Source organism: Brachionichthys hirsutus, chromosome 10, assembly GCF_040956055.1.
Source record: "Brachionichthys hirsutus isolate HB-005 chromosome 10, CSIRO-AGI_Bhir_v1, whole genome shotgun sequence".
NCBI lineage: Eukaryota > Metazoa > Chordata > Actinopteri > Lophiiformes > Brachionichthyidae > Brachionichthys > Brachionichthys hirsutus.
The window spans coordinates 13,372,543-13,394,926 of NC_090906.1; the positions used below are offsets into that span (position 1 = coordinate 13,372,543).

The 22,384-nt window shown below is 55.3% G+C and overlaps 1 protein-coding gene across 1 annotated transcript; it reads left to right on the forward strand.

Annotated features, from left to right (window-relative positions):
- Window positions 1-1,763: 1,763 nt before the first annotated feature.
- On the forward strand, window positions 1,764-22,384 carry LOC137900348 (polypeptide N-acetylgalactosaminyltransferase 10-like). The gene is made up of 12 exons (XM_068744416.1): window positions 1,764-2,366; window positions 11,746-11,848; window positions 12,851-12,989; window positions 14,264-14,430; window positions 17,476-17,661; window positions 17,778-17,961; window positions 19,499-19,616; window positions 20,732-20,839; window positions 20,912-21,133; window positions 21,208-21,324; window positions 21,983-22,132; window positions 22,223-22,384. The coding sequence occupies exons 1-12, from the start codon at window positions 2,205-2,207 to the stop codon at window positions 22,382-22,384; spliced, it is 1,818 nt and encodes a 605-aa protein (XP_068600517.1). The 5' UTR covers window positions 1,764-2,204.

The following is a 22,384-nucleotide window of genomic DNA, read 5'->3' on the forward strand; positions in this document are numbered from 1 at the left end:
CATCAATATCGAGCAGGTTAGACGGGATTAATGGACGGGCGGCCACGTGGGCGGCCATGTGGGCGGTTCCAACCGGAGCACGAGGCCCAAGCTTCACGGGCCGCGCACGCCGTCTCAGTGTCCGTGGTGCGTTCAGGGCTCCTCGTGGTTTTAAACTTTGCTTTAACGCCCGCCGTTCTCAGATTGATGGACTTCCTGTCAGGCAGCCAATCATAGTTCAGAGCTCAGTCACAAGCATAAAGCCTGACCCGACAATAATGATACCCCCCCCCCCCCCCCCCCCCGCCGCAAAGGCGGAGCAATCCGACTCATCATCCGTAGAGCAAAGTGGATTCCCACCAACACGGCGATAAATCCTCCCCGGGGGGGTTCAGGAGGGGCGAAGCCAGGAGGGTGGGATGAGCACACACACACTCCTGAGGTGAGACTGGGTCTTATCTGCGTTTGTCCCGGGTCGCTGGGGGGCAAAGGTCAGCTCCATTATTGTGGTGGACGTGAGGTTAGCACGCGATGCTAATCCCTCGCCGGTTCACTCCGCGGCGCTCCCGCCTGAGCTGTGACAGTTCAATCTGCTCGGCGCCTCCAGGCATGAATTATGGATGACCCCCCCCCGCCTGCGCTGGCGGTCTTCATGGATGCAGCATCCCGGTGCTTTATGGCCCCCCGTGGAGCCGAGCGTCCTGTTGATCACAGTCCAGGTGCGTTCAGGTGCGTTCAGGTGTGTCCAGGTGCGTTCAGGTGCGTTCAGGTGCGTTCAGGTGCGTTCAGGTCTGTCCAGGTGCGTTTAAGCGCGTCCAGGTGTGTCCAGGTGTGTTCAGGTGCGTTCAGGTGTGTCCAGGTGTGTCCAGGTGTGTTCAGGTGCGTTGCTGGTCCTTCAGCACCGGTCACCACTCCCCTCCTTGAACAGGAGATGATGCCTGCCCTTTTTCCTTCCTGTCTTCACACAGCAAACATTTTCTGGCGGTTTTTCGACGTTAAATCCGTTTCAGCCTTCGGCGGCAGGAGTGGGCGTCGCACCGGCGCTCCACTGATTACAGCGGAAACGGCCAGTTGTGTTTGGAACGGCTTCCCGGCTGCTTCTGCTTTTTGCTGTTTGCCACTTGGTCCCTGGCAGAAGCTGAGGGCCCCTCATGTCTCTGCTCCACAAACATTAGAACACATTTATTGATCGGTATTAACACGTCTGGTCGTGTCTCGGCGTATAAATGTTGCATGCTGTGCAGGAATAGATCCTTTGATTTCTTCGGGTGTCTGCCGCTCTCGCCTGGCCTGACTGACATTGATTTTTGCCGAGCACTTTTTAAATCCATAACTCTGCAGGTTAAGCGCAGAGACAGACGCTGGCATTGTGGCGCTAGCAGGCAGGCTAATACTGACGCAACGAAAGGAAAGTCAATAAAAACAAGGAATGAAAAGGCTTTCCTCTCACATGCTACAGGTTTCATTAAAATGGGTGTTTTCAAAGAGTTTCCTGGGCGCCGCGCCTCAGCGGGTAAAGAAATAAAGCGTCTGTCGACAGCAAGGCGCCAGAAACCGAAACCCGCCGTCCATGGAATATTACAGAATAATACAAAAAAAAGCATTAGCTATATTTATCCAGTGATTTGTGCTAAAAGGTATTTTCAGTTTAACAGTTTTATTTAAAATCACTGAATTTTCACAGCAGAACTGAAAAAATAAATAAATCCGGATCTGAATCCGGATCCATGTAGAAACCGGCTCAACTCATCCTTGTCAAAATCTTTTAATAAAGTTATGTTGACAGAGGAAGCCACCTCGTCACGACCATTCCGCGTCACTTCGACGGATATGAAGGAATGAAACACGATTCGTGACGTCACGCTGACGCGGTTATTTATTTTCAGGATGGATGAGGTAACAGGTGTTTGCGGCTCTCGATAAACTTTATTGTTCCCGCGGTGCACTTGAAGGCAGCGCGAGCCCCGGGAAAACTTTTCAAGATGTCTGCCCTCCTCCGCTGAATGCAGCTGCGTCATCAACACGAACTTAACTCAATATCAATATCCCCGCCCTGGGAGAGGGCAGCGGGCCGCGCCCCCTAGCGGCGGCAGAGCCCGCCTCTCCGGAGCGTCACGGTGTCCGTCCCCCGGTCGCGGTGAAAGTTGCCTGCGCTCGGAGAGGCGGGAGGTCCTCCGGTGCTCCCGAGTTTCCCCCGCCGCTGCCTCGCTGCTCGCCCCGGAGAGATGAGGCGGAGGGAGAAGCGGCTGCTGCAGTTCGTCGGGCTGCTCGTGGCGGCTCTCCTCTTCCTCCCGAACGTCGGGCTGTGGTCGTTGTTGTACCGGGACCGAGTGTTCGACAACTCGCCCGACGCCGTGGACGGTCCGGGCGGCGCCCCCCCCGTACAGGTAGGGGCTGTGGTTGCTCGGCGTGGCCGTGAGGTGTTCGCGGCTAGCCGGCTGGACGTCGGTGTTTCCCGCCGCCGCCGCGGAGGCGGGTCGCGCTCGGTGCGTGTTTATCGACCGTGCGTTCCCACACTGTGTGACGGGGTTTACAAAATGGATCCGTCGGCAGCGCGGGGGGTCATGTTGTGACAGCGGCCGGGGTGGGGGTGGGGCAGCGTCACGCAGCGTCACGCAGCTAGCCCCGAGCGACACGTCACGGACGGACTTCAGGAAGTTGTCGGGCGCGTGAAGCGGGCGCGTGTAGCGGGCGCGTGAAGCGGGCGCGTGAAGCGGGCGCGTGTAGCGGGCGGTGACGCGTTCACAGGTGCGTCATGGCTCCGTGTTTATGGTTATTGGTTCCGGGTCAGAACAGCCGAACTCTGCGAGGCGCATTTATGAAAATCAAAGTTATGCGGTTCTGTTTTATAATGGTTTTAATTGTCAGGTTGATTGATCAACACAGTGGTGGCATTTTGACCAATCAGAACCACATTGTTTCTAAACTCGATTGCATTTTTTAAATAATGAAAGTCATGATTTTGTGCTTAAAAGTTGTGATATAATTAATAGTTAGAATTATTATTATTATTACATTATTATATATTTATAACGGGGTTATTATTGGAAAATAGCCTCAGAATAAACTAATTTCCATGGACAGATCCAGGTGGAGCTCCAGAAAATCCATTCCGAAAGTCGTTCTAAGGTGACGCCATGACCCGCCCGCCGCTGCCCGATTGGCCGACCACAACGATGACTTCCTGCTCGCTCTCTGACCGGCTGGTTTCAGGGCTGGAAGAAAGCGGAGCGACGCGGCGGCCAGTCGGAGCAGCTTTAACGGATCCTTTCACGGCCGCTCGTGTGGAAGCAGGTCGTCCAGATCCAGCGGACCCGTCTGAGTGGATGAAGAGAAGGGGGGGGGGGCTTGTCATATGACATCATCGTATAAGAGGCGGGTCATGCACCTCTAATAGAGGAGTTTATCTAAGGAGCCACCCAGCGTCCCCCCAGCAGGAGGGTCCGCCTGTATCAGGCAGAACCCTCAAGCGGACCCTCGCTTTTATCGGGCGGCGACGTCTTCACAGAGGGAGCAGAATGGATTCTTTGATGCGCCCTGGTGATGAAGAGGAGCATCTTCAGCTCAGGTGCAGGTGTGCAGGTGTTGGTGTGCAAGTCCCGGAGGCCGGAGTCCCGGGGGCCAGTTTCAGGACTCGTTTCAGGACTCGTTTCAGGCTGCAGTGACTTTCCTGCGAACAAGCGAGGGGAGTGGGAGCAGAGGAAATGAGAGGAATGACTTCCACCCGATGAATCCTGCGAGGCTGAGATCAATCAGAGCGGCGGCGAGCAGGATTAAGGTGCTTTAGCGTCTGATGACGTTAGCGAGGCGTCGTTAGAGGCGATGACGCCGCGGCGCCCAGAAGAGTTCCGCTGCGAGGACGACGTCTTCGTGTCTGAAGCATCGGAGAAGCCGCGAGCCTCGACGCTCGGTCGGATCCGCAGCAGGTCATCCGTCTGAAAGCTATCGATGCTCTCTGGGGAAACACTGTCGATCAAATCGATCGGCTCTGGTGGTTCTCCAGTCTGGTGGACGCGATAATGACGTGTTCGGGTTCGACCGCAGACGAGCAGAAAGAAAAGACGTGGAGAACCTGAGAATCGCCGTTTCTCCGTTTATTTCAGCTGAAGCCGTTACCTCTGAACTCAGACGTCCGCCGAGGCGTTCCGTAACGTGAGATCAGGGTAAGACCGGATCATTCTGAGGAGGCTCCTGTGATGAGGCCCGTTATTAGCGGCGCCACCCGATGGAGCGTCCCGGAGCTGTGGGCTGGCGGCGAAAACGAGCGTTTACCTTTAATGTGCTACGCCTCTGGAAACGAGGGATGAAAGTCATTTGCAAAGACGAGTGGATTTCCTCGCCGCAGAGTCGTTGAGGAAGGGAGGGCGAGGAGCGCCTCGGGAGGGAGAGGCAGAGCGAGCGGTTAAAAGAGGCGTTTGTTCGCCGACTCGCTTTGCTGGCTGCTCTGTGTCCGGTAGGGACCCGGGTCCAGACCGGGTCCAGGTGCAGCCGCCGCCTCCGCTGTTGTTGTTTGTTTGATGCCGTCCCTGGTGGGTTGGTGCTAACCGACGCTCGTCTGTAGCTTTTTAACCGTCAGAGGCGGAGCCTGATTGGTTGTTCATGTGAACAGCCAATCAGAGCGAGAGAAATGAACATGAAGGAAGCAAAGACGGATAAAGAGAGAAACATTCAGCAGTGTGACGATGACACGCTAGGACAACGTCATCATGGCGGCTTGAAGGTGTGATGTCACGACTGACTGCCCCCCCCTGCTGGTGGGGAGGGTTACTGACAGATTCGGGACCGTGTGTTCTAAAGGGTTAGGGTTAGTCTCTAGAGTGTGACATCACGACCCTCTGGTGATGTCATCGTCGGAGGGGCCTAACAACGAGAGCCACTGTGTTGCATTATGGGTAATATCATGCTGCACGGTAACGCATACAGGTCAGGACCGGTGGAACGGACCCGTATGACATCCGACCTTCACTCGACCCTGAACCGGAACGCCCTCCAGCCGGCGGGTCACCGTTGTACCCCGAACCGGGTCCAGCTCTCAGAGCCCCCCCTCTTCTATGCTACACGCCGTGTGACGCTTTAATCCTCCTTATCTCATCAGGAAGTGTTTATTAAATCAAACTAATCCTCTCTGTGCTGAAACGAGAGCCGAGCAGATTAATATGTAAACAGACAAACTCGATCTGGGCGGCTAACGTAGCGCCGCTCTTCCGTCTCCCGGCGTGACTCGTGTTTAGTTTTTCTATCGCTCTGTCCACCGACGGGACGCCGGCCGGCGCTGACTCAGCCGCTTTAAACGGGTATCAGCAGATTACCTGAACGCCGCGGCGTTAGACCCCCCCCCCGGGCACAAAGAGCATCATTTAAAGTCCCAGGATACTTCCTGTTTCCACTGACCGTTGAGCAACACAATCAAAGGTTGCCGTTATCAGCCCTATTGATTAACCTGTTAACACCTGTCGGCTCACTGTACACCTGACCAGGTGTGTTTTCTGTTCTTTTTTCTTTAACCTTTATTTAAGCAGGTAAGTTAATTAAAAACGAATTCTCATTTGTGGTAACGTTAATTTGCATTTACAGTTCTTGTTAGCTGGGAGGCCGTTTGCTGCCTCCTGTGACCACGGCAACCGGTTTATTAGGAGTGTGTGTGTGTGTGCGTGCGTGTGTGTGTGTGTGTGCGCGTGTGCAGCTTCGAGGGCCGCCTGCTTTGTGTGCATGAGATATAAACTGTGTACAGAAGACAGAACAGCAGTTTGTCCACATGGCTGCACAGCCGGTCCCCTGTTAAAGTATCCCTCCATCATGGGGGGGGGCTCGTTTGTGTTTCTGGAATCCTGTTAAAAAGTTCCCACAAACTTCAAACACACAACTCGTTTGTGTTTGGTTTCGTTTCCATGGTTACGAGTAGAACTTTGCCTCTGAGTGTTTCAGGGACATGAATGAGAAACGGATTCTTTCTGAACTGAGCGGCGGCGTCTGCTGGACCGAACCTCAGCGGGTGATGTTAGCGTTAGCGTTAGCAGGGTGCGACGGTTACGCACACACACACACACACACACGCCTGGATGGTGGTTGTGTTGGCATTGATCGCTGTCGGCGAACGACGCCTGGAAAGACGAGCTGAGTGGGCGGAGACAAGGAAAAGGGAATGTCGGAGGAAGTCTGGGAGCGTTTCCAACCTCAGAACAGCTGACGTCTGCTTTAGCACGCCGCCGCCGCTCCCGGTCTTCCTAAAAACGGGATCCTCCATGGGGGGGGGGGGGGGGGGGCGGTGAAGTCAGACAGAAGCTCAGCGCGGATTCAAACCGCCAACCTTCGGTGCCGTTCCTCTTCCTGCTGTCAGGACTCATCAGTAGCTCTGTGTTATGTGACGATCGATTGATTGATTGATCGATTGGTTGAGCTCGCGCTGCTTCCATCTTGTTTCTTCCTCGCTGATGAGGCAGATCGATCAGCTTAATGTTTGTTTTGACTTCCTGCGCTGGTTTTAACGGCCCGTTAGCTTCAGCGAGGATTTATCGATGCGCTAGCCAGCGGAGCGGAACGCGTTTCTGATGCGTTGCTCGTCCCGTCCCACCTGCCGCCCTCGTTCAGGCTAAGGCCTTTCCGGATCCCGGAGCGTTGGACACATGACCCGGGAGACCGGAGCGTCTTCCTGCAGACGTCGGGCCTCCCCTCAAGGACGAGCGTCTGCTTTATTTCTGGGGGGGGGGGGGATTATTCACCGCGCCCGAGGACGCTTCGGCTTGACCCGGTGAAAGCCTGGAGGCGTGTCCTCCAGCTAGCGTTAGCTCCCCCCGCTTTGAGCTGGCAGCGCCACAACTCGGCACTTAATGGCCCCCGTAGCGGGTCTCCGGGCCTCCTCGCTGTCAGACACGATAATAAGGAGCTTATTTGAACAGCACTTTGCTCAGATGGGCTTGGAGGAGCGCCAGCGGAAGCTGTGATCACGGCAGCCGCCACGCGGCGATAAATTAACGCCGGAGGCCCTTAAAGTACGCTTTGTGTCCCCAGACCGGCGTCCCGTCTCTCCCCCTCTCTGCGGCAGGGAGGCCCTCGGGAGGTAACTCCCAGGCCGAATGATGACTCAGCATCCGTCTGGAGCAGCTGGAGTGAAACGCTCTGTGACACGGCTGTGAGGAGGAGCAGGAGCAGGAGGAGGAGCAGGAGGTGGAGGAGGAGCAGGAAAGTCGGGGTAATTGTGTCTCCAGGGGATTGAGCTGGACCAGGAAGGGGGAGAAGAAGTTCCTCCTGCTCCGTGGAGATGACTTCCTCCTCCGGTAAGCGACAGGTGTAAAGTGATGACTGGTGGATGACATCAGCATCACCTGATGTCGGCCCGGCGGGCCTTAATGGGCCTGAAACGGCGCCAAAGAAACTTCAATAATGGAGGTAACAACGAAGCCTCTTGTGATCCGGCTGCCATGACAACCTGTCCTCGACAAACTCCAGACCGGCTCTGCATCCGTCGGAGGGTCGTAAATAACGTCTTCAACATCCTCTCGGCCGGGACCCACGGGGGCGGAGCCAATCTGACCCCAGAGAAATATAATCTGCTGCTGGGCAGATTAACCGACGACCACAGCGGCGTGGAGACGACGCCGGGCAGCCGGCGCGCCCAAAGCTTTCATCAGCTGTAAATCCCTTCATGCAGGTCGGCAGGAAGGAAAGCGCTGGACCGATCCGACCCGCTCAAGTCACGGCGGCCATGTTTCAGGACTGAATGTAATGACTCAGCAGTTCTGTCCCGTTTCTGCAGGGCTCTAAAAAAATCTGATTCAATTGCTGGAAATAAGACTCGCTGAAACGGGCCAGGTTCACGCTGTGAAACGGTCCAGGTTCACGCTGTGAAACGGTCCAGGTTCACGCTGTGAAACGGTCCAGGTTCACGCGGTGAAACGGTCCAGGTTCACGCGGTGAAACGGTCCAGGTTCACGCTCTGAAACGGTCCAGGTTCACGCGGTGAAACGGTCCAGGTTCACGCGGTGAAACGGGCCAGGTTCACGCGGTGAAACGGGCCAGGTTCACGCGGTGAAACGGGCCAGGTTCACGCGGTGAAACGGTCCAGGTTCACGCTGTGAAACGGTCCAGGTTCACGCTGTGAAACGGGCCAGGTTCACGCGGTGAAACGGGCCAGGTTCGCGCTGTGAAACGGGCCAGGTTCACGCGGTGAAACGGTCCAGGTTCGCGCTGTGAAACTGTCCAGGTTCACGCTGTGAAACTGTCCAGGTTCACGCTGTGAAACGGGCCAGGTTCACGCGGTGAAACGGTCCAGGTTCACGCGGTGAAACGGTCCAGGTTCGCGCTGTGAAACGGTCCAGGTTCACGCGGTGAAACGGTCCAGGTTCACGCTGTGAAACGGTCCAGGTTCACGCGGTGAAACGGTCCAGGTTCACGCTGTGAAACGGTCCAGGTTCGCGCTGTGAAACGGGCCAGGTTCACGCTCTGAAACGGTCCAGGTTCACGCGGTGAAACGGTCCAGGTTCACGCGGTGAAACGGGCCAGGTTCACGCGGTGAAACGGGCCAGGTTCACGCGGTGAAACGGTCCAGGTTCACGCTGTGAAACGGGCCAGGTTCACGCGGTGAAACGGGCCAGGTTCACGCTGTGAAACGGGCCAGGTTCGCGCGGTGAAACGGGCCAGGTTCGCGCTGTGAAACGGGCCAGGTTCACGCGGTGAAACGGGCCAGGTTCACGCTGTGAAACTGTCCAGGTTCACGCTGTGAAACGGGCCAGGTTCGCGCTGTGAAACGGGCCAGGTTCACGCGGTGAAACGGTCCAGGTTCACGCTGTGAAACGGGCCAGGTTCACGCGGTGAAACGGGCCAGGTTCACGCTGTGAAACTGTCCAGGTTCACGCTGTGAAACGGGCCAGGTTCACGCGGTGAAACGGTCCAGGTTCGCGCGGTGAAACGGTCCAGGTTCGCGCGGTGAAACGGTCCAGGTTCGCGCTGTGAAACGGTCCAGGTTCACGCGGTGAAACGGGCCAGGTTCACGCTCTGAAACGGTCCAGGTTCACGCGGTGAAACTGTCCAGGTTCACGCGGTGAAACTGTCCAGGTTCGTGCTGTGAAACGGTCCAGGTACCAGTTTCATGCATCAGAACCTGAGAAGGCTCCAGACTCGTCGTTCCCATTCCAGAACAGGCTTCCTTTAATCCGGCGCCTCGCTGCCATCTCTTCGTCACGCTCACCTGATCTGAGCTCCGGTGATCAGGTGAGTTATTTTCTGCTTCTGGGAAAGGAGCCGCTCCTCTATATTTGCACCGGGTGACATTTATGTGGGCCTTATTCAAATAGCGACGCTCTCAGCCTGTCTCTCTGCAAACACTGACTGACATGTGGCCTTTTGTCAGCACTTAAATCGACCAATAAAAGCCTGCATTCAACTTAATGAGGGGTCAGAGGTCGGGTGGCGGCGGCGGCGCCATCCATCCTCTTCCTGCTGCCGGGATTATTCCTGCCTCCAATCACATCAGTGTTGCTGCTGGGGGGGGGGGGGGGTTAGGGTGCAGCCTCAGCGTTCTGTGGATGATGATGATGATGATGATGATCACCAGAGACGAAGCCAGCACCAACACGAGACTCTGTTTCCTTCTGTCCTCCGGTCGGCATGACGACCTGGCAGATGTCGATCAGTTCAGTCGTTTTTGCTTTGATCCGGGTCATGTGACTGGCGTGTGCGTGTTTTAGCGTGTTGGCCGTATTGGTGGACTAGATGAGTCGCCAGACCAACATGGATGTGAGCAGAGAGTCGGGCGGCGTTCCAGATGTCGGTGGATTATCAGCAGCCTCCCCTAAACCCAGACGCCGCCCCGGGCGAGGGAGTGAACGATCAGATTATCCCGTCCCGCGCCGCGTCCGATCCCTTTTTCTTGTCTTACCAGGCTTCATGGAACACGCGTGACGTCTTCTCCCATCTGCTCCTCCGCGTTATTCCCTCTCTTTCCGTCCGTCTCCCGCCCACCCGAAGCTAAACGTGTGCACGTTAGCCCCAAACTTTCCTCTCTCCTTGTCTTGTTTCTCAAGGTCTCGTTGAGCAGCAGGAAAAGCCCCCCGAGGAATGTCAAGGCGACGTGCGCTGAAACTGTAATCGGGAGGAAATGGGGCGACACAATCTCGCTTCTGAGAGTAATTCTGCACAGATGGACTCGGGCTGCTCGTCTGGTCCTCGTGACCCACGGAGGGTGTCTGACAGGAGGGAGGGAGGGGGAGGGGAGTGGGGGAGAGAGGGGAGAGAGAGGAGGGAGGGAGACGGCAGGATTGAGGGCAGCTGAATGGACTCTTACATTCGGCTCCTTCACCGATGCTTCCCTCTCTCCCTCCCTCCTCTCCCCCCTCTCCCTCTCTCCCCCTCTCCCTCTCTCCCCCTCTCCCCTCTCCCTCACTCCCCTCTCCTCGCTCCATTCATCACGCCGGCGGACCGTTGAAGGTTTACCGAGTCGGGTCGACCTCCGCGCTCGGATGCAGCACGCAGGAAGTGAAGGAGCCGTCCCGTTAAAGGAGGACGAGGAGTAAGCTCGCCGTCCGATAGTTAAACGTAACCTTGACGACGTCGTGTAAGGGTGTGGCGTCTGAGCCATTTGACAGCTGGAGGCGGGGCTTAGCCCCCAGAGGGTCGTTCTCTCAGGCGGTACATCCTGGTTCTGTTGGACTCGTTCAAGGGGATAAAGGAGACCCGGCGAGCCCCATGCAGAGCGGCCGCCCCGCCCCAGCCACGCCCGTTATCTATAGCATGAATAAGCGAATGATGTAACATCACATCCATCCATTAACCCTTTCATGCTTCTCTCTCATTCCGTGGTCGTCTCCTCGTTTCACCTTCTCCTCCGGGTGAAGGGATTTGAGCATTCATCGCCTCCCGCCGATGACCGGAGAACAGGAAGTTGTCGGTGCATTTAGTGTCCCGTCCTGATCATTAATTCACCATACCCCCCCCCCCCCCCCCGCTCCTCCTGTCGAGCTAATTATTCCTCCATTGTGCCGTGATCCTGTAATTCAAGATGTAGAGTCACTGGAAGTTATTGGGTTGAATCTCTAAGTGGGGGAGGATAGGCGGGGGGGGGGGGGGGGTCGGGTGTGTGTGTGTGTGTGTGTGGTTGTGTACATAAGGCCTCCATGGAGCTCTGCATTGATATTCTCCTCGCAGGCTCGTCGAGCATGAAATAGAGCGCTGCAGGAGGAACTCCTCTGACTGATTCTGACGGAGCACCACAGAAGAAGAGCGTCGTCGTGCGACTGAAACGCTTAAAGATGGGCTAACTGACCGTTTCCCACCAGCGCTGTGTGACACGACATAAGACGACACGACATAAGACATAAGACGACATGACATAAGACGACACGACATAAAACGACACGACATAAGACGACACGACATAAAACGACACGACATAAGACATAATGACACGACATAAGACGGCATGACATAGGACATAATGACACGACATAAGACGACACACAGCCACAGGCCTGTTCAATTTCTCTATTTTACACTCGTTTTTTGAGAACGTTCTTGGAAGTTCTCTCTCGTTGATCGATCAGAGAACTATACCGACTAGTAGATGACAACACGCTAGTGCGCTAAATGTTAGCATTGCTAATGGCTCGTTCATGCGTGTGTATGCAAATGAACCTCCAGAGCGACTCCGGGAACCATTAGAACTATTCCCAGTGGTTTCCCGCTGGATGTTCTATTCTGTTCTATTCTGTTCTATTGTTCTATTGGGAAGCTAACGCTAGCAGCTTCGTGACTGTTTGATGCCTGTGTCTGCAGGGAGTTAACCGGATGGGGCGGGACCCTCAGGTGGGACGGGACGGCGTTCCGAGGAAAGACTGGCACGACTACGAAGCAATTGCAAGAGACCTATCTCGATCCGGTAGGTCTTCCTCATCCTCCCTCCTCGTCTTCCTCCATGCAGAGCCGCTGCTCCTCTCCCTGCAGCTTATTGCTCTGCAGCTCTGCAGCAGCTGTGTTTGTGCTCTGAGTGCAGTTCTGCTGTCATAAATACGGTTTATAGAAGCTACGACAATCACAAACTCCGTTTTATTTCCTGCTCAGGGAAATCAGCTTCTGCACACGCAGTGTAAACGAGTTCATCTTTGGAATGAGCCGTTAAAAGCTGAAGGTGCTTTCACACAGCTGTTAGCTTAGGGAAGGAAAGCGGCTCGTTTATGTTTAATGAAACAGGCGTGGCTGGGGGTGAGGTGCTTGTTCCTGTTCTCATAAAGAAGCTACACAATACGGTTAAAGTCAACTCTCTCGCGTACGGCTGGCGACGCCACGCGTCACTCAGGAAACGACGAAATAGACCCGCAAAGATCAGCGGGTCACTGGAATCGAGTTAAAACTACCCAGGATGACCCCTAGCAAATACTGGAGCTAACGTTAGCAGGCCACACCCTGGGAAGCACCTGGCTAAACACCGTAGCTAACATTAGCAGGCTGCACCCGGCTAAACACCGGCGCTAATATTAGCATGCTGCACCTGGCTAAACACCGTAGCTAACATTAGCAGGCTGCACCCTGGGAAGCACCTGGCTAAACACCGGCGCTAATATTAGCAGGCTGCACCTGGCTAAACACCGTAGCTAACATTAGCAGGCTGCACCTGGCTAAACACCGTAGCTAACATTAGCAGGCTGCACCTGGCTAAACACCGTAGCTATCATTAGCAGGCTGCACCTGGCTAAACACTATTACTAACATTAGCATGCTTGAAAGGCAGGCCCTCAAGCAGCTGTAGCTAACATTAGCATCCCTGCAGACAGCTAAGCTTCTCGTTAAGATGGCTCTAAGAACGCGTTGTGGAGTTTATTTCTGAACAGTTCTGCTGGAGTTGAACCCTCGCCAGCTTTGATGTTTCGTGTGTCGGATGCAGGTAACGGCGAACAGGGGAAGGCGTTCCCCCTGACGGACGCCGACCGGGTCGACCAAGCCTACCGGGAGAACGGCTTCAACATCTACGTCAGTGACCGGATCTCCCTCGACCGCTCCGTCCCGGACATCCGGCACCCAAAGTGAGCCGCGTGTGTGTGTGTGTGTGTGTGCGCGTGCGTGTGTGTGTGTGGGTGTGCGTGTGTGTGTGCATGCGCGTGTGTGTGCGTGACTTTACAGGACCTCGTCTTTTTCACTGATGTGGGAAAGAGCTCTGCTATAAAACAGAAGCGTGGAGCTCAATCCGCCACATCAGCGATATTTATGAACTGTGGAACAGCCATCAGGACCCCCCCCCCCCCTCCCCCCCCATCAATATTTCCGGTAAAGTGCCCCGTCACCTGGGGGAGGCTGACATTTTTCACCCCAAAAAATAAATCAAGTGTGTTTGCGTGAGCGGTTCCATCTGACTCGGGGGGGCAGACGGCCCCCAGTCGGCCGCAGGTCGTTTGGCAGATTGGCGCTCGATCAACCGGAGAGGGGGAATCAATCATTTGGTGCCCTCCTCGCTTTGATTGAAAACTGGCAGACGGCGAGCCAGGTGGTTGATTCCTCCCAAAATCAGGTCGGGGGGAGGGGAGAGGGGAGAGGGGGGAGGGGAGGGTGCAGGGCGGGGGGGCGGAGTCTCCTCTTTAAGGGAAAGACCAGAACCATCTAACGGTTCCAGTCGGAGGTATTGATCCAAAGACTGTCCTCGCCTGTGGCTAACGTTTGGATGCTGCTGCTGGGGGCCGCTCTCCGGGGGCGGGATCCATGTGTAAAAGTGGGAGGAGACTATTTGTGACATACGTGTCTTGCCCTCACGGTGCGTCTTCAATCGACTACGGGCCACGAGCGTCGGCTCTGCCTTCCCGTCCCCAGACGAGCAGGTGTTTACGGCGGGGTCAGAGGTCACACACCGGCGCTAGTTAACACACGGTTAGCGCCTCGAGTCTCCTGCTGGGTCTGTCCCGGCTCCTGACGGCGAGCGCCGTCTGGAACAGTCGTTCCAATTATCAGCCTGCCCGATCTATTCGCTGGAGACGCTCGGCGCCGCGCCACGGCGCACGGATGCGCTGTGAGCGCTGCTCCCAGCGGCGGTTATCTGATCCATCAGGAGCCCGACGGCCCCCTCCTGGGAGGATGCAGGAAGTGGTGCGTGTTGCGTTTCAGCGTCAGTGTCATCGATAATTAATGGAGTTCACCTCTGGAGCGTCTGTTAGCGTTAGCATTAGCTAACCGGTAGGTGGGTTACAAACAGACAAATGTTAGCCGTGGATCAAAGTGTTGCTTTTGGGAGGAGGGGCCTCCGGCGCCGGGACGAACGGCCTGGGTGTCCCGCCGCTAACGCTAGCTGCCCCCCGTTGTGTCTCTGCAGCTGCAAGCGGAGGCTGTACGCCGAGAGGCTTCCCAACACCAGCGTCATCGTCCCGTTCCACAACGAGGGCTGGTCGTCCCTGCTGAGGACGGTCCACAGCGTCCTCAACCGCTCCCCCCCCCAGCTGATAGCGGAGGTCATCCTGGTGGACGACTTCAGCGACAAAGGTAGGCCCCGCCCACCAGACCCGACGCAGGCGAGCGCGGAGCGGAGTCGGAATCGTTCCGTTTTTAAGAGGATCCGTTTGCGTTTTTATTTCTGACGTTATAAATCAGGGGACGGATTCGTCCTGAAGCCGGACCGGAGTCTCGTTTCCACTTCAATCCTTTCATATAAAACATGCATCGAGAGGGGAGACGTATGAACGCCGGGCTTTGTCCGACACCAGAACCACGACCTGCTTGGTTCTGAGCTGGGTTCATTCTTTAAGTCCGGTTCTGTTCTGTTCTGGCTGCTTCTTCATCAAACCAAGAAACACGGAGGTTTAAAAATAGAAACTAAACCGGCTGCAAAGCAAATGAGAGAAGATGAAGAGGAGGATGAAGAGGAGGATGAAGAGGAGCGGCCGTACTGGAGACCGACTCCAGTCCCAGTGAAACCAGTCCCAGCGGCGAACGTGTCCGACTGCAGCCCATGATGGGGGGGGGGGGGGGGGGGGGGCGTCGGCCCGGCCCGGCTTCCCAACCTCCCCGGCACTTTCAAGGTTAGCTCAGCTAATCGGCTAATTTTTCCACGGATTTCTGCGCTCGCCATCCGTCATCGGCTCGTCGGCGCCGCTGGGATGCAGCAGGGCTCCGGGAACGCTGCAGGCGGCATCACATGACCAAAACCCTGATGTGTGATGTCACAGCGATGATGTCACAGCGATGATGTCACTCTGTGTTGTCTGTGTGTTTGTTGCCTCTCACACTCCGTCGCCGTCGTTCGTGTGACGGCTGCAGAACCGGAATGGGAGGCTGTGATTGGCTCCAGAGGAGCAGCAGAACATTCTGGAGGGACGGATTCACAGCTTCTCCCTTTGGTTCTGATCCAGGACGTCTGGGGAGGAATCCAGCCCCGCGGGAAAACGAGGGTTTGGACGCCGTTCCGGGTCCTCCGTAATGTGAGCTTAATGGAATTAGGAATCCTTCCCGTCTGCCACAGAGAACGTTTCAGGAACTTTAGCCCCGCCCCCCCACCGGGACCCCGCCCATCGGCGTCTGGATTTAAGGAAGCTGACTGGCGGTTGTTATGGCAACAGTTTGACAGTTTACCATTTGTGAAGCTGAGCAAACATTAACATGAAGAGGAAACGGCTCAGAAGCAGGTGTTCTGGTTCTGGTTCTGGTTCTGGTGGTGCGGGTCCAGGGAGGGTCTGAAAGCATCTTTGTGATGTCACTTCCTGCTTTCTGTTTGGGGCTGAACTGGGGCCGATGGAGGCGCTGAACGTTGTGGTAAACGGGTCCCGGGGTGGCGGCGCCGCCGGCGCCGTCGTCCGGGCCCTCGCCGTGTCCCGGGCTTCCCGTCCTAATCATGACTGATGCGTGTGCAGACGCCGGGCCGCTCTCGTTACGGTGATTTATTGCCTCGTCAGCGTTCAGTAAACCAGAGGCGCCGCGTTCCAATTTATTCGGGTCAAATTAACCGTTCATAATTCGACCCGGTAACTTTTCCCGCTCCGCTCCCCTTCCCTAAACGTTGCCGGACATTCCGTGCGGGTTCCTGTTCCATCTGTCCAGCAGAGCAGAACCTCAGGACTCCGTCTCCTAATGGGCTGATTTATGGCGGCGTGGAGGAGGCGAAGGCTCCGCCCCCCCACAGCTGTGATTAATCCCGTGATGAGAAGGATCCGACTCACACGAACAGCTGGATTTATCATGGAGTTCTGATCCAACAGACGACCCGTTTATGTTGGACATTTAATTAAAGAAAGATATTTATCGCACAGCGAGGACACGCCTCCAGTGAGGACACGCCTCCACGGACGCCATGTTGGTCAAATTCAAGCAAACAGGAAATTATTTCAGTTCATGGTAATAAACAAAGTAAACATTTATTACCAATAATTATTTTGTCAATATTTTACAATAAATAAAATAATAAATCGCTGAAATCGAAACATTCAAAATACTGAACTCAGAAACGAAGAGAACGACGGAGCGTTCACACCTGAAGCGCCAGTCCCTGATAGGCTGAGCCTGATCATGTGACTCCCATGTGTGGCGATACAGAGCATTTAAAATCATTTTGTAGATTATTGATCGTCGGTGGATTCCTCTGGCTGAGGCGTCATCCGGATTCTCATCCCTGGGGGGCGCCGTGTCGATCTATCGGTGCCAGCTTGGCTTTACTGGTTCTGGTATTTGGACTGGGATCCTTATTAAAAGCTCTTCAGATCGCGGGTTCAGCGTTGCAATTAACCCCGCCTCTCAGGGGGCGGGGTTTGAGGCTGAGGTTCAGGGTCGATGGTCTGTGACCGGAACGGCCTCGACTCCGCCTCCGGTCTCCTTTATTGACCAGAAGTGACTTGACGACGGAGCAGGAAGATTTACCGGCGCCATTTAGGCCAGGATTGATTCGTGGCGGCACGGTGTGTGTGTGTGTGTGTGTGTGTGTGTGTGTGTGTGTGTGTGTGTGTGTGTGTGTGCGCGCGCGTGTGCGCGCGCGCGGCCGCCCTTTGATTGATTATCAATCCGTTCACTTTTGGCTTTGCTTCCACAGCCTTCCTGATTCCAGAGTGGATCAGAATGAAGACTGTTCCAGAAACGACTTCAAACGACTCGGAACAATAAAATGAAAATATTAACATTCCAACATGAAAATTCGCATTTTTTTATTTTATTTTAAAGTTTAGAATTTCTTTGTCGTCTGAGATAATTACATAAAAAAGAAACATCGTTGGAAATCTGAGGTCCATCCCGGTTTGTTGGGGGGGTTGATGAAGAGGCCTCTGGGGGGGCGGTCCTTTCAGCATACGGCCGGAGCAGCTGTTGTTTGGCGGCGGCGGCGGCTAATGGCTCACTTTTCTTTTTCATTTTCCATTTGTGCACGATTTAGAGGCGGGACTAATTTGCTTACAGACATTATGACACCATAAAGGTCTTCTGGGGAGGAGCTTCCTGCTGGGGGGGGGGGGGCGGATCATGTCTCCTGTTGTCGTTAACGACAGAAGTAGGCGTTGACTCGTGATCAACCAATCAGGACAAAGGGCTTGACCATTCTGATCTCTGCAGAGCACCTGAAGGTGGCGCTGGAGGAGTACATGGTCCGTCTGCCCAAGGTCCGGATCCTGAGGACCAAGAAGAGGGAGGGGCTGATCCGGACCCGCCTGCTGGGCGCCGCCGCCGCCAAAGGGGAGGTCATCACCTTCCTGGACTCCCACTGCGAGGCCAACGTCAACTGGCTGCCGCCGCTGCTGGGTGAGGAGCTAGCATTAGCGTCCTGCGCTAACCTGCTAGCCTGCTAGCATGAGCTCGTTGAAACCCGGACAAGTCGTAACGATAACAACCAGGCGCCCCCTCTGTCCCCCCCCCAGACCGGATCGTCCAGAACAGGAAGACCATCGTCTGCCCGATGATCGACGTGATCGACCACGACAACTTCGGCTACGAGACCCAGGCGGGGGACGCCATGAGGGGCGCCTTCGACTGGGAGATGTACTACAAACGGATCCCCATCCCGCCGGCGCTGCAGAAGGGGGACCCCAGCGAACCCTTTGAGTGAGTGACGGAACCGCACCCGGTGAAAACCGGATCCTCGTGTCCGGGTCCAGTAACTGGGTCTGGTGGGTTCGGTCATAAAAAGGGAATAAGGTTCTATTAAGTCTCTTCCCCGGGGGGGGGCAGAGACAGGGCCTCCCCGAGGCGCTGAACCCCACATGAGACGCTCTTTCCCGTTTGTCTCCGGCCAATGACTCCACGGCGTCCCGGGAGACGCAGTAGGCGGCGGTGGCGGCGCCTGTGGAGCAGCGAGATAACGGAGGACGGGAGGAGCGCTGAGCTGCAGAACTCGATCAATCCTCCTTTCTGGAATTAGTCTGCCCTTCCTGTCCAATCAATGACCTTCATCAGAGCAAATCCAATTTGAGCGCTGAAGAGTTTCATTTTCCTTGTGATTGACGGTGGAGAGGAGAATGATGCATGATGGGAAGGCGAAGTCCATCTCGGAGGTGTGTGGGAGGCGGGGTCACTTTCTCTTGTCCATGCGCCGCCTCTCTCTCTGTGTGTGTGTGTGTGGGGGGGGGGGCGGGGGGGTCTGATTAGAACAGCCTTAAACTGACTGAATCAAACAGGACCGCCTTAAAGCCATGTCAGCCATGTCAGCTGACGCGGCGCCTCATGATGATGTAAAGGTAAATGCTATCCAGTGCACTGATCCGATTGGCTATCCATCCTAAAGCTGATCAGGAGTTGATGATTGATTAAGGCTGGATACCCAGCTGGTCCTGATGATGCGTGTTCTGATAGATTACATTTACTATTCATTAGCTTCCTGGCTAGCAGCGGTTAAGTCACCAGCATAATGTTAGCTTTGTTGCTAATCGTTTTTTTTTTTTACTATGATTTTTGCTAGCATAATGTTAGCTTTGTTGCTAATCGTTTTTTTTTTTTACTATGATTTTTGCTAGCATAATGTTAGCTTTGTGGCTAATCGTTTTTTTTTTTTTTTAACTATGATTTTTGCTAGCATAATGTTAGCTTTGTGGCTAATCGTTTTTTTTTTTTTACTATGATTTTTGCTTGCATAATGTTAGCTTTGTTGCTAATCGTTTTTTTTTTTTACTATGATTTTTGCTAGCATAATGTTAGCTTTGTGGCTAATCGTGGTCATTGAATGAGACCTTTCAGTGTTTATGTGTTTGTATTTTACAGGACGATTATGCGTGGCTTCTGTCGTGTTTTTGGCTTCTGTGACTAAATAAACAAAATCATTGAAGTCAATGATCAGATGTAGTTGCTAAGCAACAGATCAGCAGCAGCAATGTGATTTCTGCCCGTTATCGTTTTAAATGTGTTCAGGTTGAGGTCAGCTGACATCTGGAGTCGATCAGGACACAAAGTAAACGTTTATGAGCTAATGTCTGTCGCTGAAGACGTTACCGTGGAAACGTTCCTCGTATCGGCGTTCGTTTGGCGCTGCTGCACCTTCGTCCCACCTCGTTCTGCCGGGTTAGAACCCAAACTCCTAGTTTACGGGATTGATCCATGCCTGTCTGTCGTTTGTCCCTCACCGCGTTCCGTCCTCTGTGTCCTGCAGGTCGCCGGTGATGGCAGGCGGGCTGTTCTCCGTGGACAGGAAGTGGTTCTGGGAGCTGGGAGGATACGACACAGGTCTGGAGATCTGGGGAGGAGAACAGTACGAGATCTCCTTCAAGGTAAAGGAGGAATGTGTTTGGTCACGTGATGCGTGACCGTTACGGCTTTGGCCACGCCCCCCCTTGTCGGACCAGGTTGTTTTCCAGGTGTGTGTTTGCTCTATCCGAGTATTTCTGTCACGTATCGGCGTGGTGACTCCTCCTCTTCCTGTCTGGTCCTAAGCAGGTGTTTTTCCATATCCCCTCGGCCAGCATGTTACGCCCCCCCTCAGAGCTCGCCGTCGCTGTCATTGAATTCTGGGCTGGATTGGTCAGGACTTTTGTCGTTTCACTCGGTTAAGCACGAAGGCCAGCGCTGGGCGCTCTGATTTGATTGGACAGATGCTGCCGTCTGATTCTCAATGATGATCCTAAAATGGAGAATCTCCGCTGGAGCGGATTCGTTCTACTGAACTGATGCTCAAAATGGCTCCGCTGGCTGACTGCGTCCATCGTGTGATTCACGCTGCGATTGAGCGAGCTACGCAGCCAATGAAGAGAGGGAGTCTGGGTGGGCCGATCAATCAGCCAATAGCCGTTTAAACGGCTAATTCAACAGGAAGTCATCCGTGAAGAAAATATGGCGTTTACTGGTGATGTCATGATAATGATCATGCACTGCAGCCATGATTAGCCGCTAAACGCTAACAAATCTAGCAGCTAACCACTAGTAGCTGCTAACGGTGAGCAGCTAACCCCTCCTAGCTGCCAACGGTTAGCTGCTAACCCCTCCTAGCTACTAACGGTGAGCAGTTAACCACTACTAGCTGCTAACGGTGAGCAGCTAACCCCTCCTAGCTGCTAACGGTGAGCAGCTAACCCCTCCTAGCTGCTAACGGTTAGCAGCTAACCCCTACTAGCTGCTAACGGTGAGCAGCTAACCCCTCCTAGCTGCTAACGGTGAGCAGCTAACCCCTCCTAGCTGCTAACGGTGAGCAGCTAACCCCTCCTAGCTGCTAACGGTTAGCAGCTAACCCCTCCTAGCTGCTAACGGTGAGCAGCTAACCCCTCCTAGCTGCTAACGGTGAGCAGCTAACCCCTCCTAGCTGCTAACGGTGAGCAGCTAACCCCTACTAGCTGCTTTTTAACGTCCCCTCTGCCGATGTGTCTTCATCTCTCCGTCTGTCCCCCTGCAGGTGTGGATGTGTGGCGGTCGGATGGAGGACACGCCTTGCTCCAGGGTCGGACACATCTACAGGAAGTACGTCCCCTACAAGGTTCCCGGCGGGGTCAGCCTGGCCCGGGTGAGTCTCCGGTGCTCTGAGGCCCGAATGGTTGAACAGAATTTAAAGGTTGAGCTCCCGCCTCCTTTCCAGAACCTGAAGCGCGTGGCCGAAGTGTGGATGGACGAATACGCCGAATACGTCTACCAGCGCCGGCCCGAGTACCGCCACCTGTCCGCCGGAGACACCGCGGCCCAGAAGGAGCTGAGGAGTCGCCTCAAGTGCAACGACTTCAAGTGGTTCATGAGCGAGGTGGCCTGGGACCTGCCCAAACACTACCCGCCGGTGGAGCCCCCTGCTGCCGCCTGGGGGGAGGTGCGTTTAGCGTTCTCTACCGGAGCCGGACGGATGATTCCGAACCCGTCTCCACGCTTCTGCTCGTGCTGCAGGTCCGTAACGTGGGCAGCGGCTTGTGCCTGGAGAGCAAACACTTCGTGTCGGGGAGTCCCATCCGATTGGAGAGCTGCGTGAAGGGGCGGGGCGACGTGGGATGGAGCCACGGCCAGGTGAACGAATGCACCCTAAAGCCACGCCCACTCTGGTAGAGGCGTAGGAACACACACGCCGGCGGCGCGGCGCCGTCTCTTTTGTTCTGAGAGCGTTCTTTCGCCTCACACGGAGGACGCCGCTCAGAACACGGATCGGACGTCCCCTTCCGTTTCCGCCGTCGTCACGGCGCCGACACTTTAATTGCTTTAATAGGACGATGCGTTGAAGTTGAATCCGTCGGCGCCGCCGGGATGGATGTGGCACAAATCACCGCTGGCGTCCTCCCCGAGGCCTTTTGATTCTGGAATCACGCCGTCCTGACATCAGGAAGCAGGAAGCGTTTTAACGATGACATCATAAAGATGGCAGAAGGACCGCCGTCCGTCCCAGATGAGTCGCCGCCGACGCCGGCATTTTAGGATCCGGATCAGAACCTTGTGATGATTAAACGCCGGTTCTTTGTTCGCCGTGAAAAGACGACAGGCGGCCTTGGATTAAAGAAAGACACCAGTCAGCAACCGGTTACCGTGACGACGAGTAAAACTGAAACCAGATCCAGACGGTCAAAGAGAAATAAAGCAGATTGATGAAGGGACTGTGGGGGGGGGGTCCCAGGACCCAGGACCCCACCCCCCGCCACCCTGCTGACGGTTCTGGTTCTGATGCTTCCTGCAGGTGTTCACGTTCGGGTGGCGGGAGGACATCCGGGTCGGCGACCCGGTCCACACCAGGAAGGTTTGCTTCGACGCCGTGTCCCACAGCAGCCCCGTCACGCTCTACGACTGTCACGGCATGAAGGGGAACCAGCTGTGGCGCTACAGGAAGGTACGGACTCCTCGTCATCTTCATCTTCATCTTCATCAGCCCCTCAGGGTGACACGCCCCCTCTGCCCCCCCCCCCCCCCCCCCCCCCAGGACCGGAGTCTGTTCCACCCCGTCAGCAACAGCTGCATCGACAGCAGCCCGGCGGAGCGCCGCGTCTTCATGAACTCCTGCGAGGCGACGTCCCCCAGCCAGCAGTGGCTGTTTGAGAGGACCAACGGAACCGTGCTGGACCGCTTCAACCGGGCCCACTAG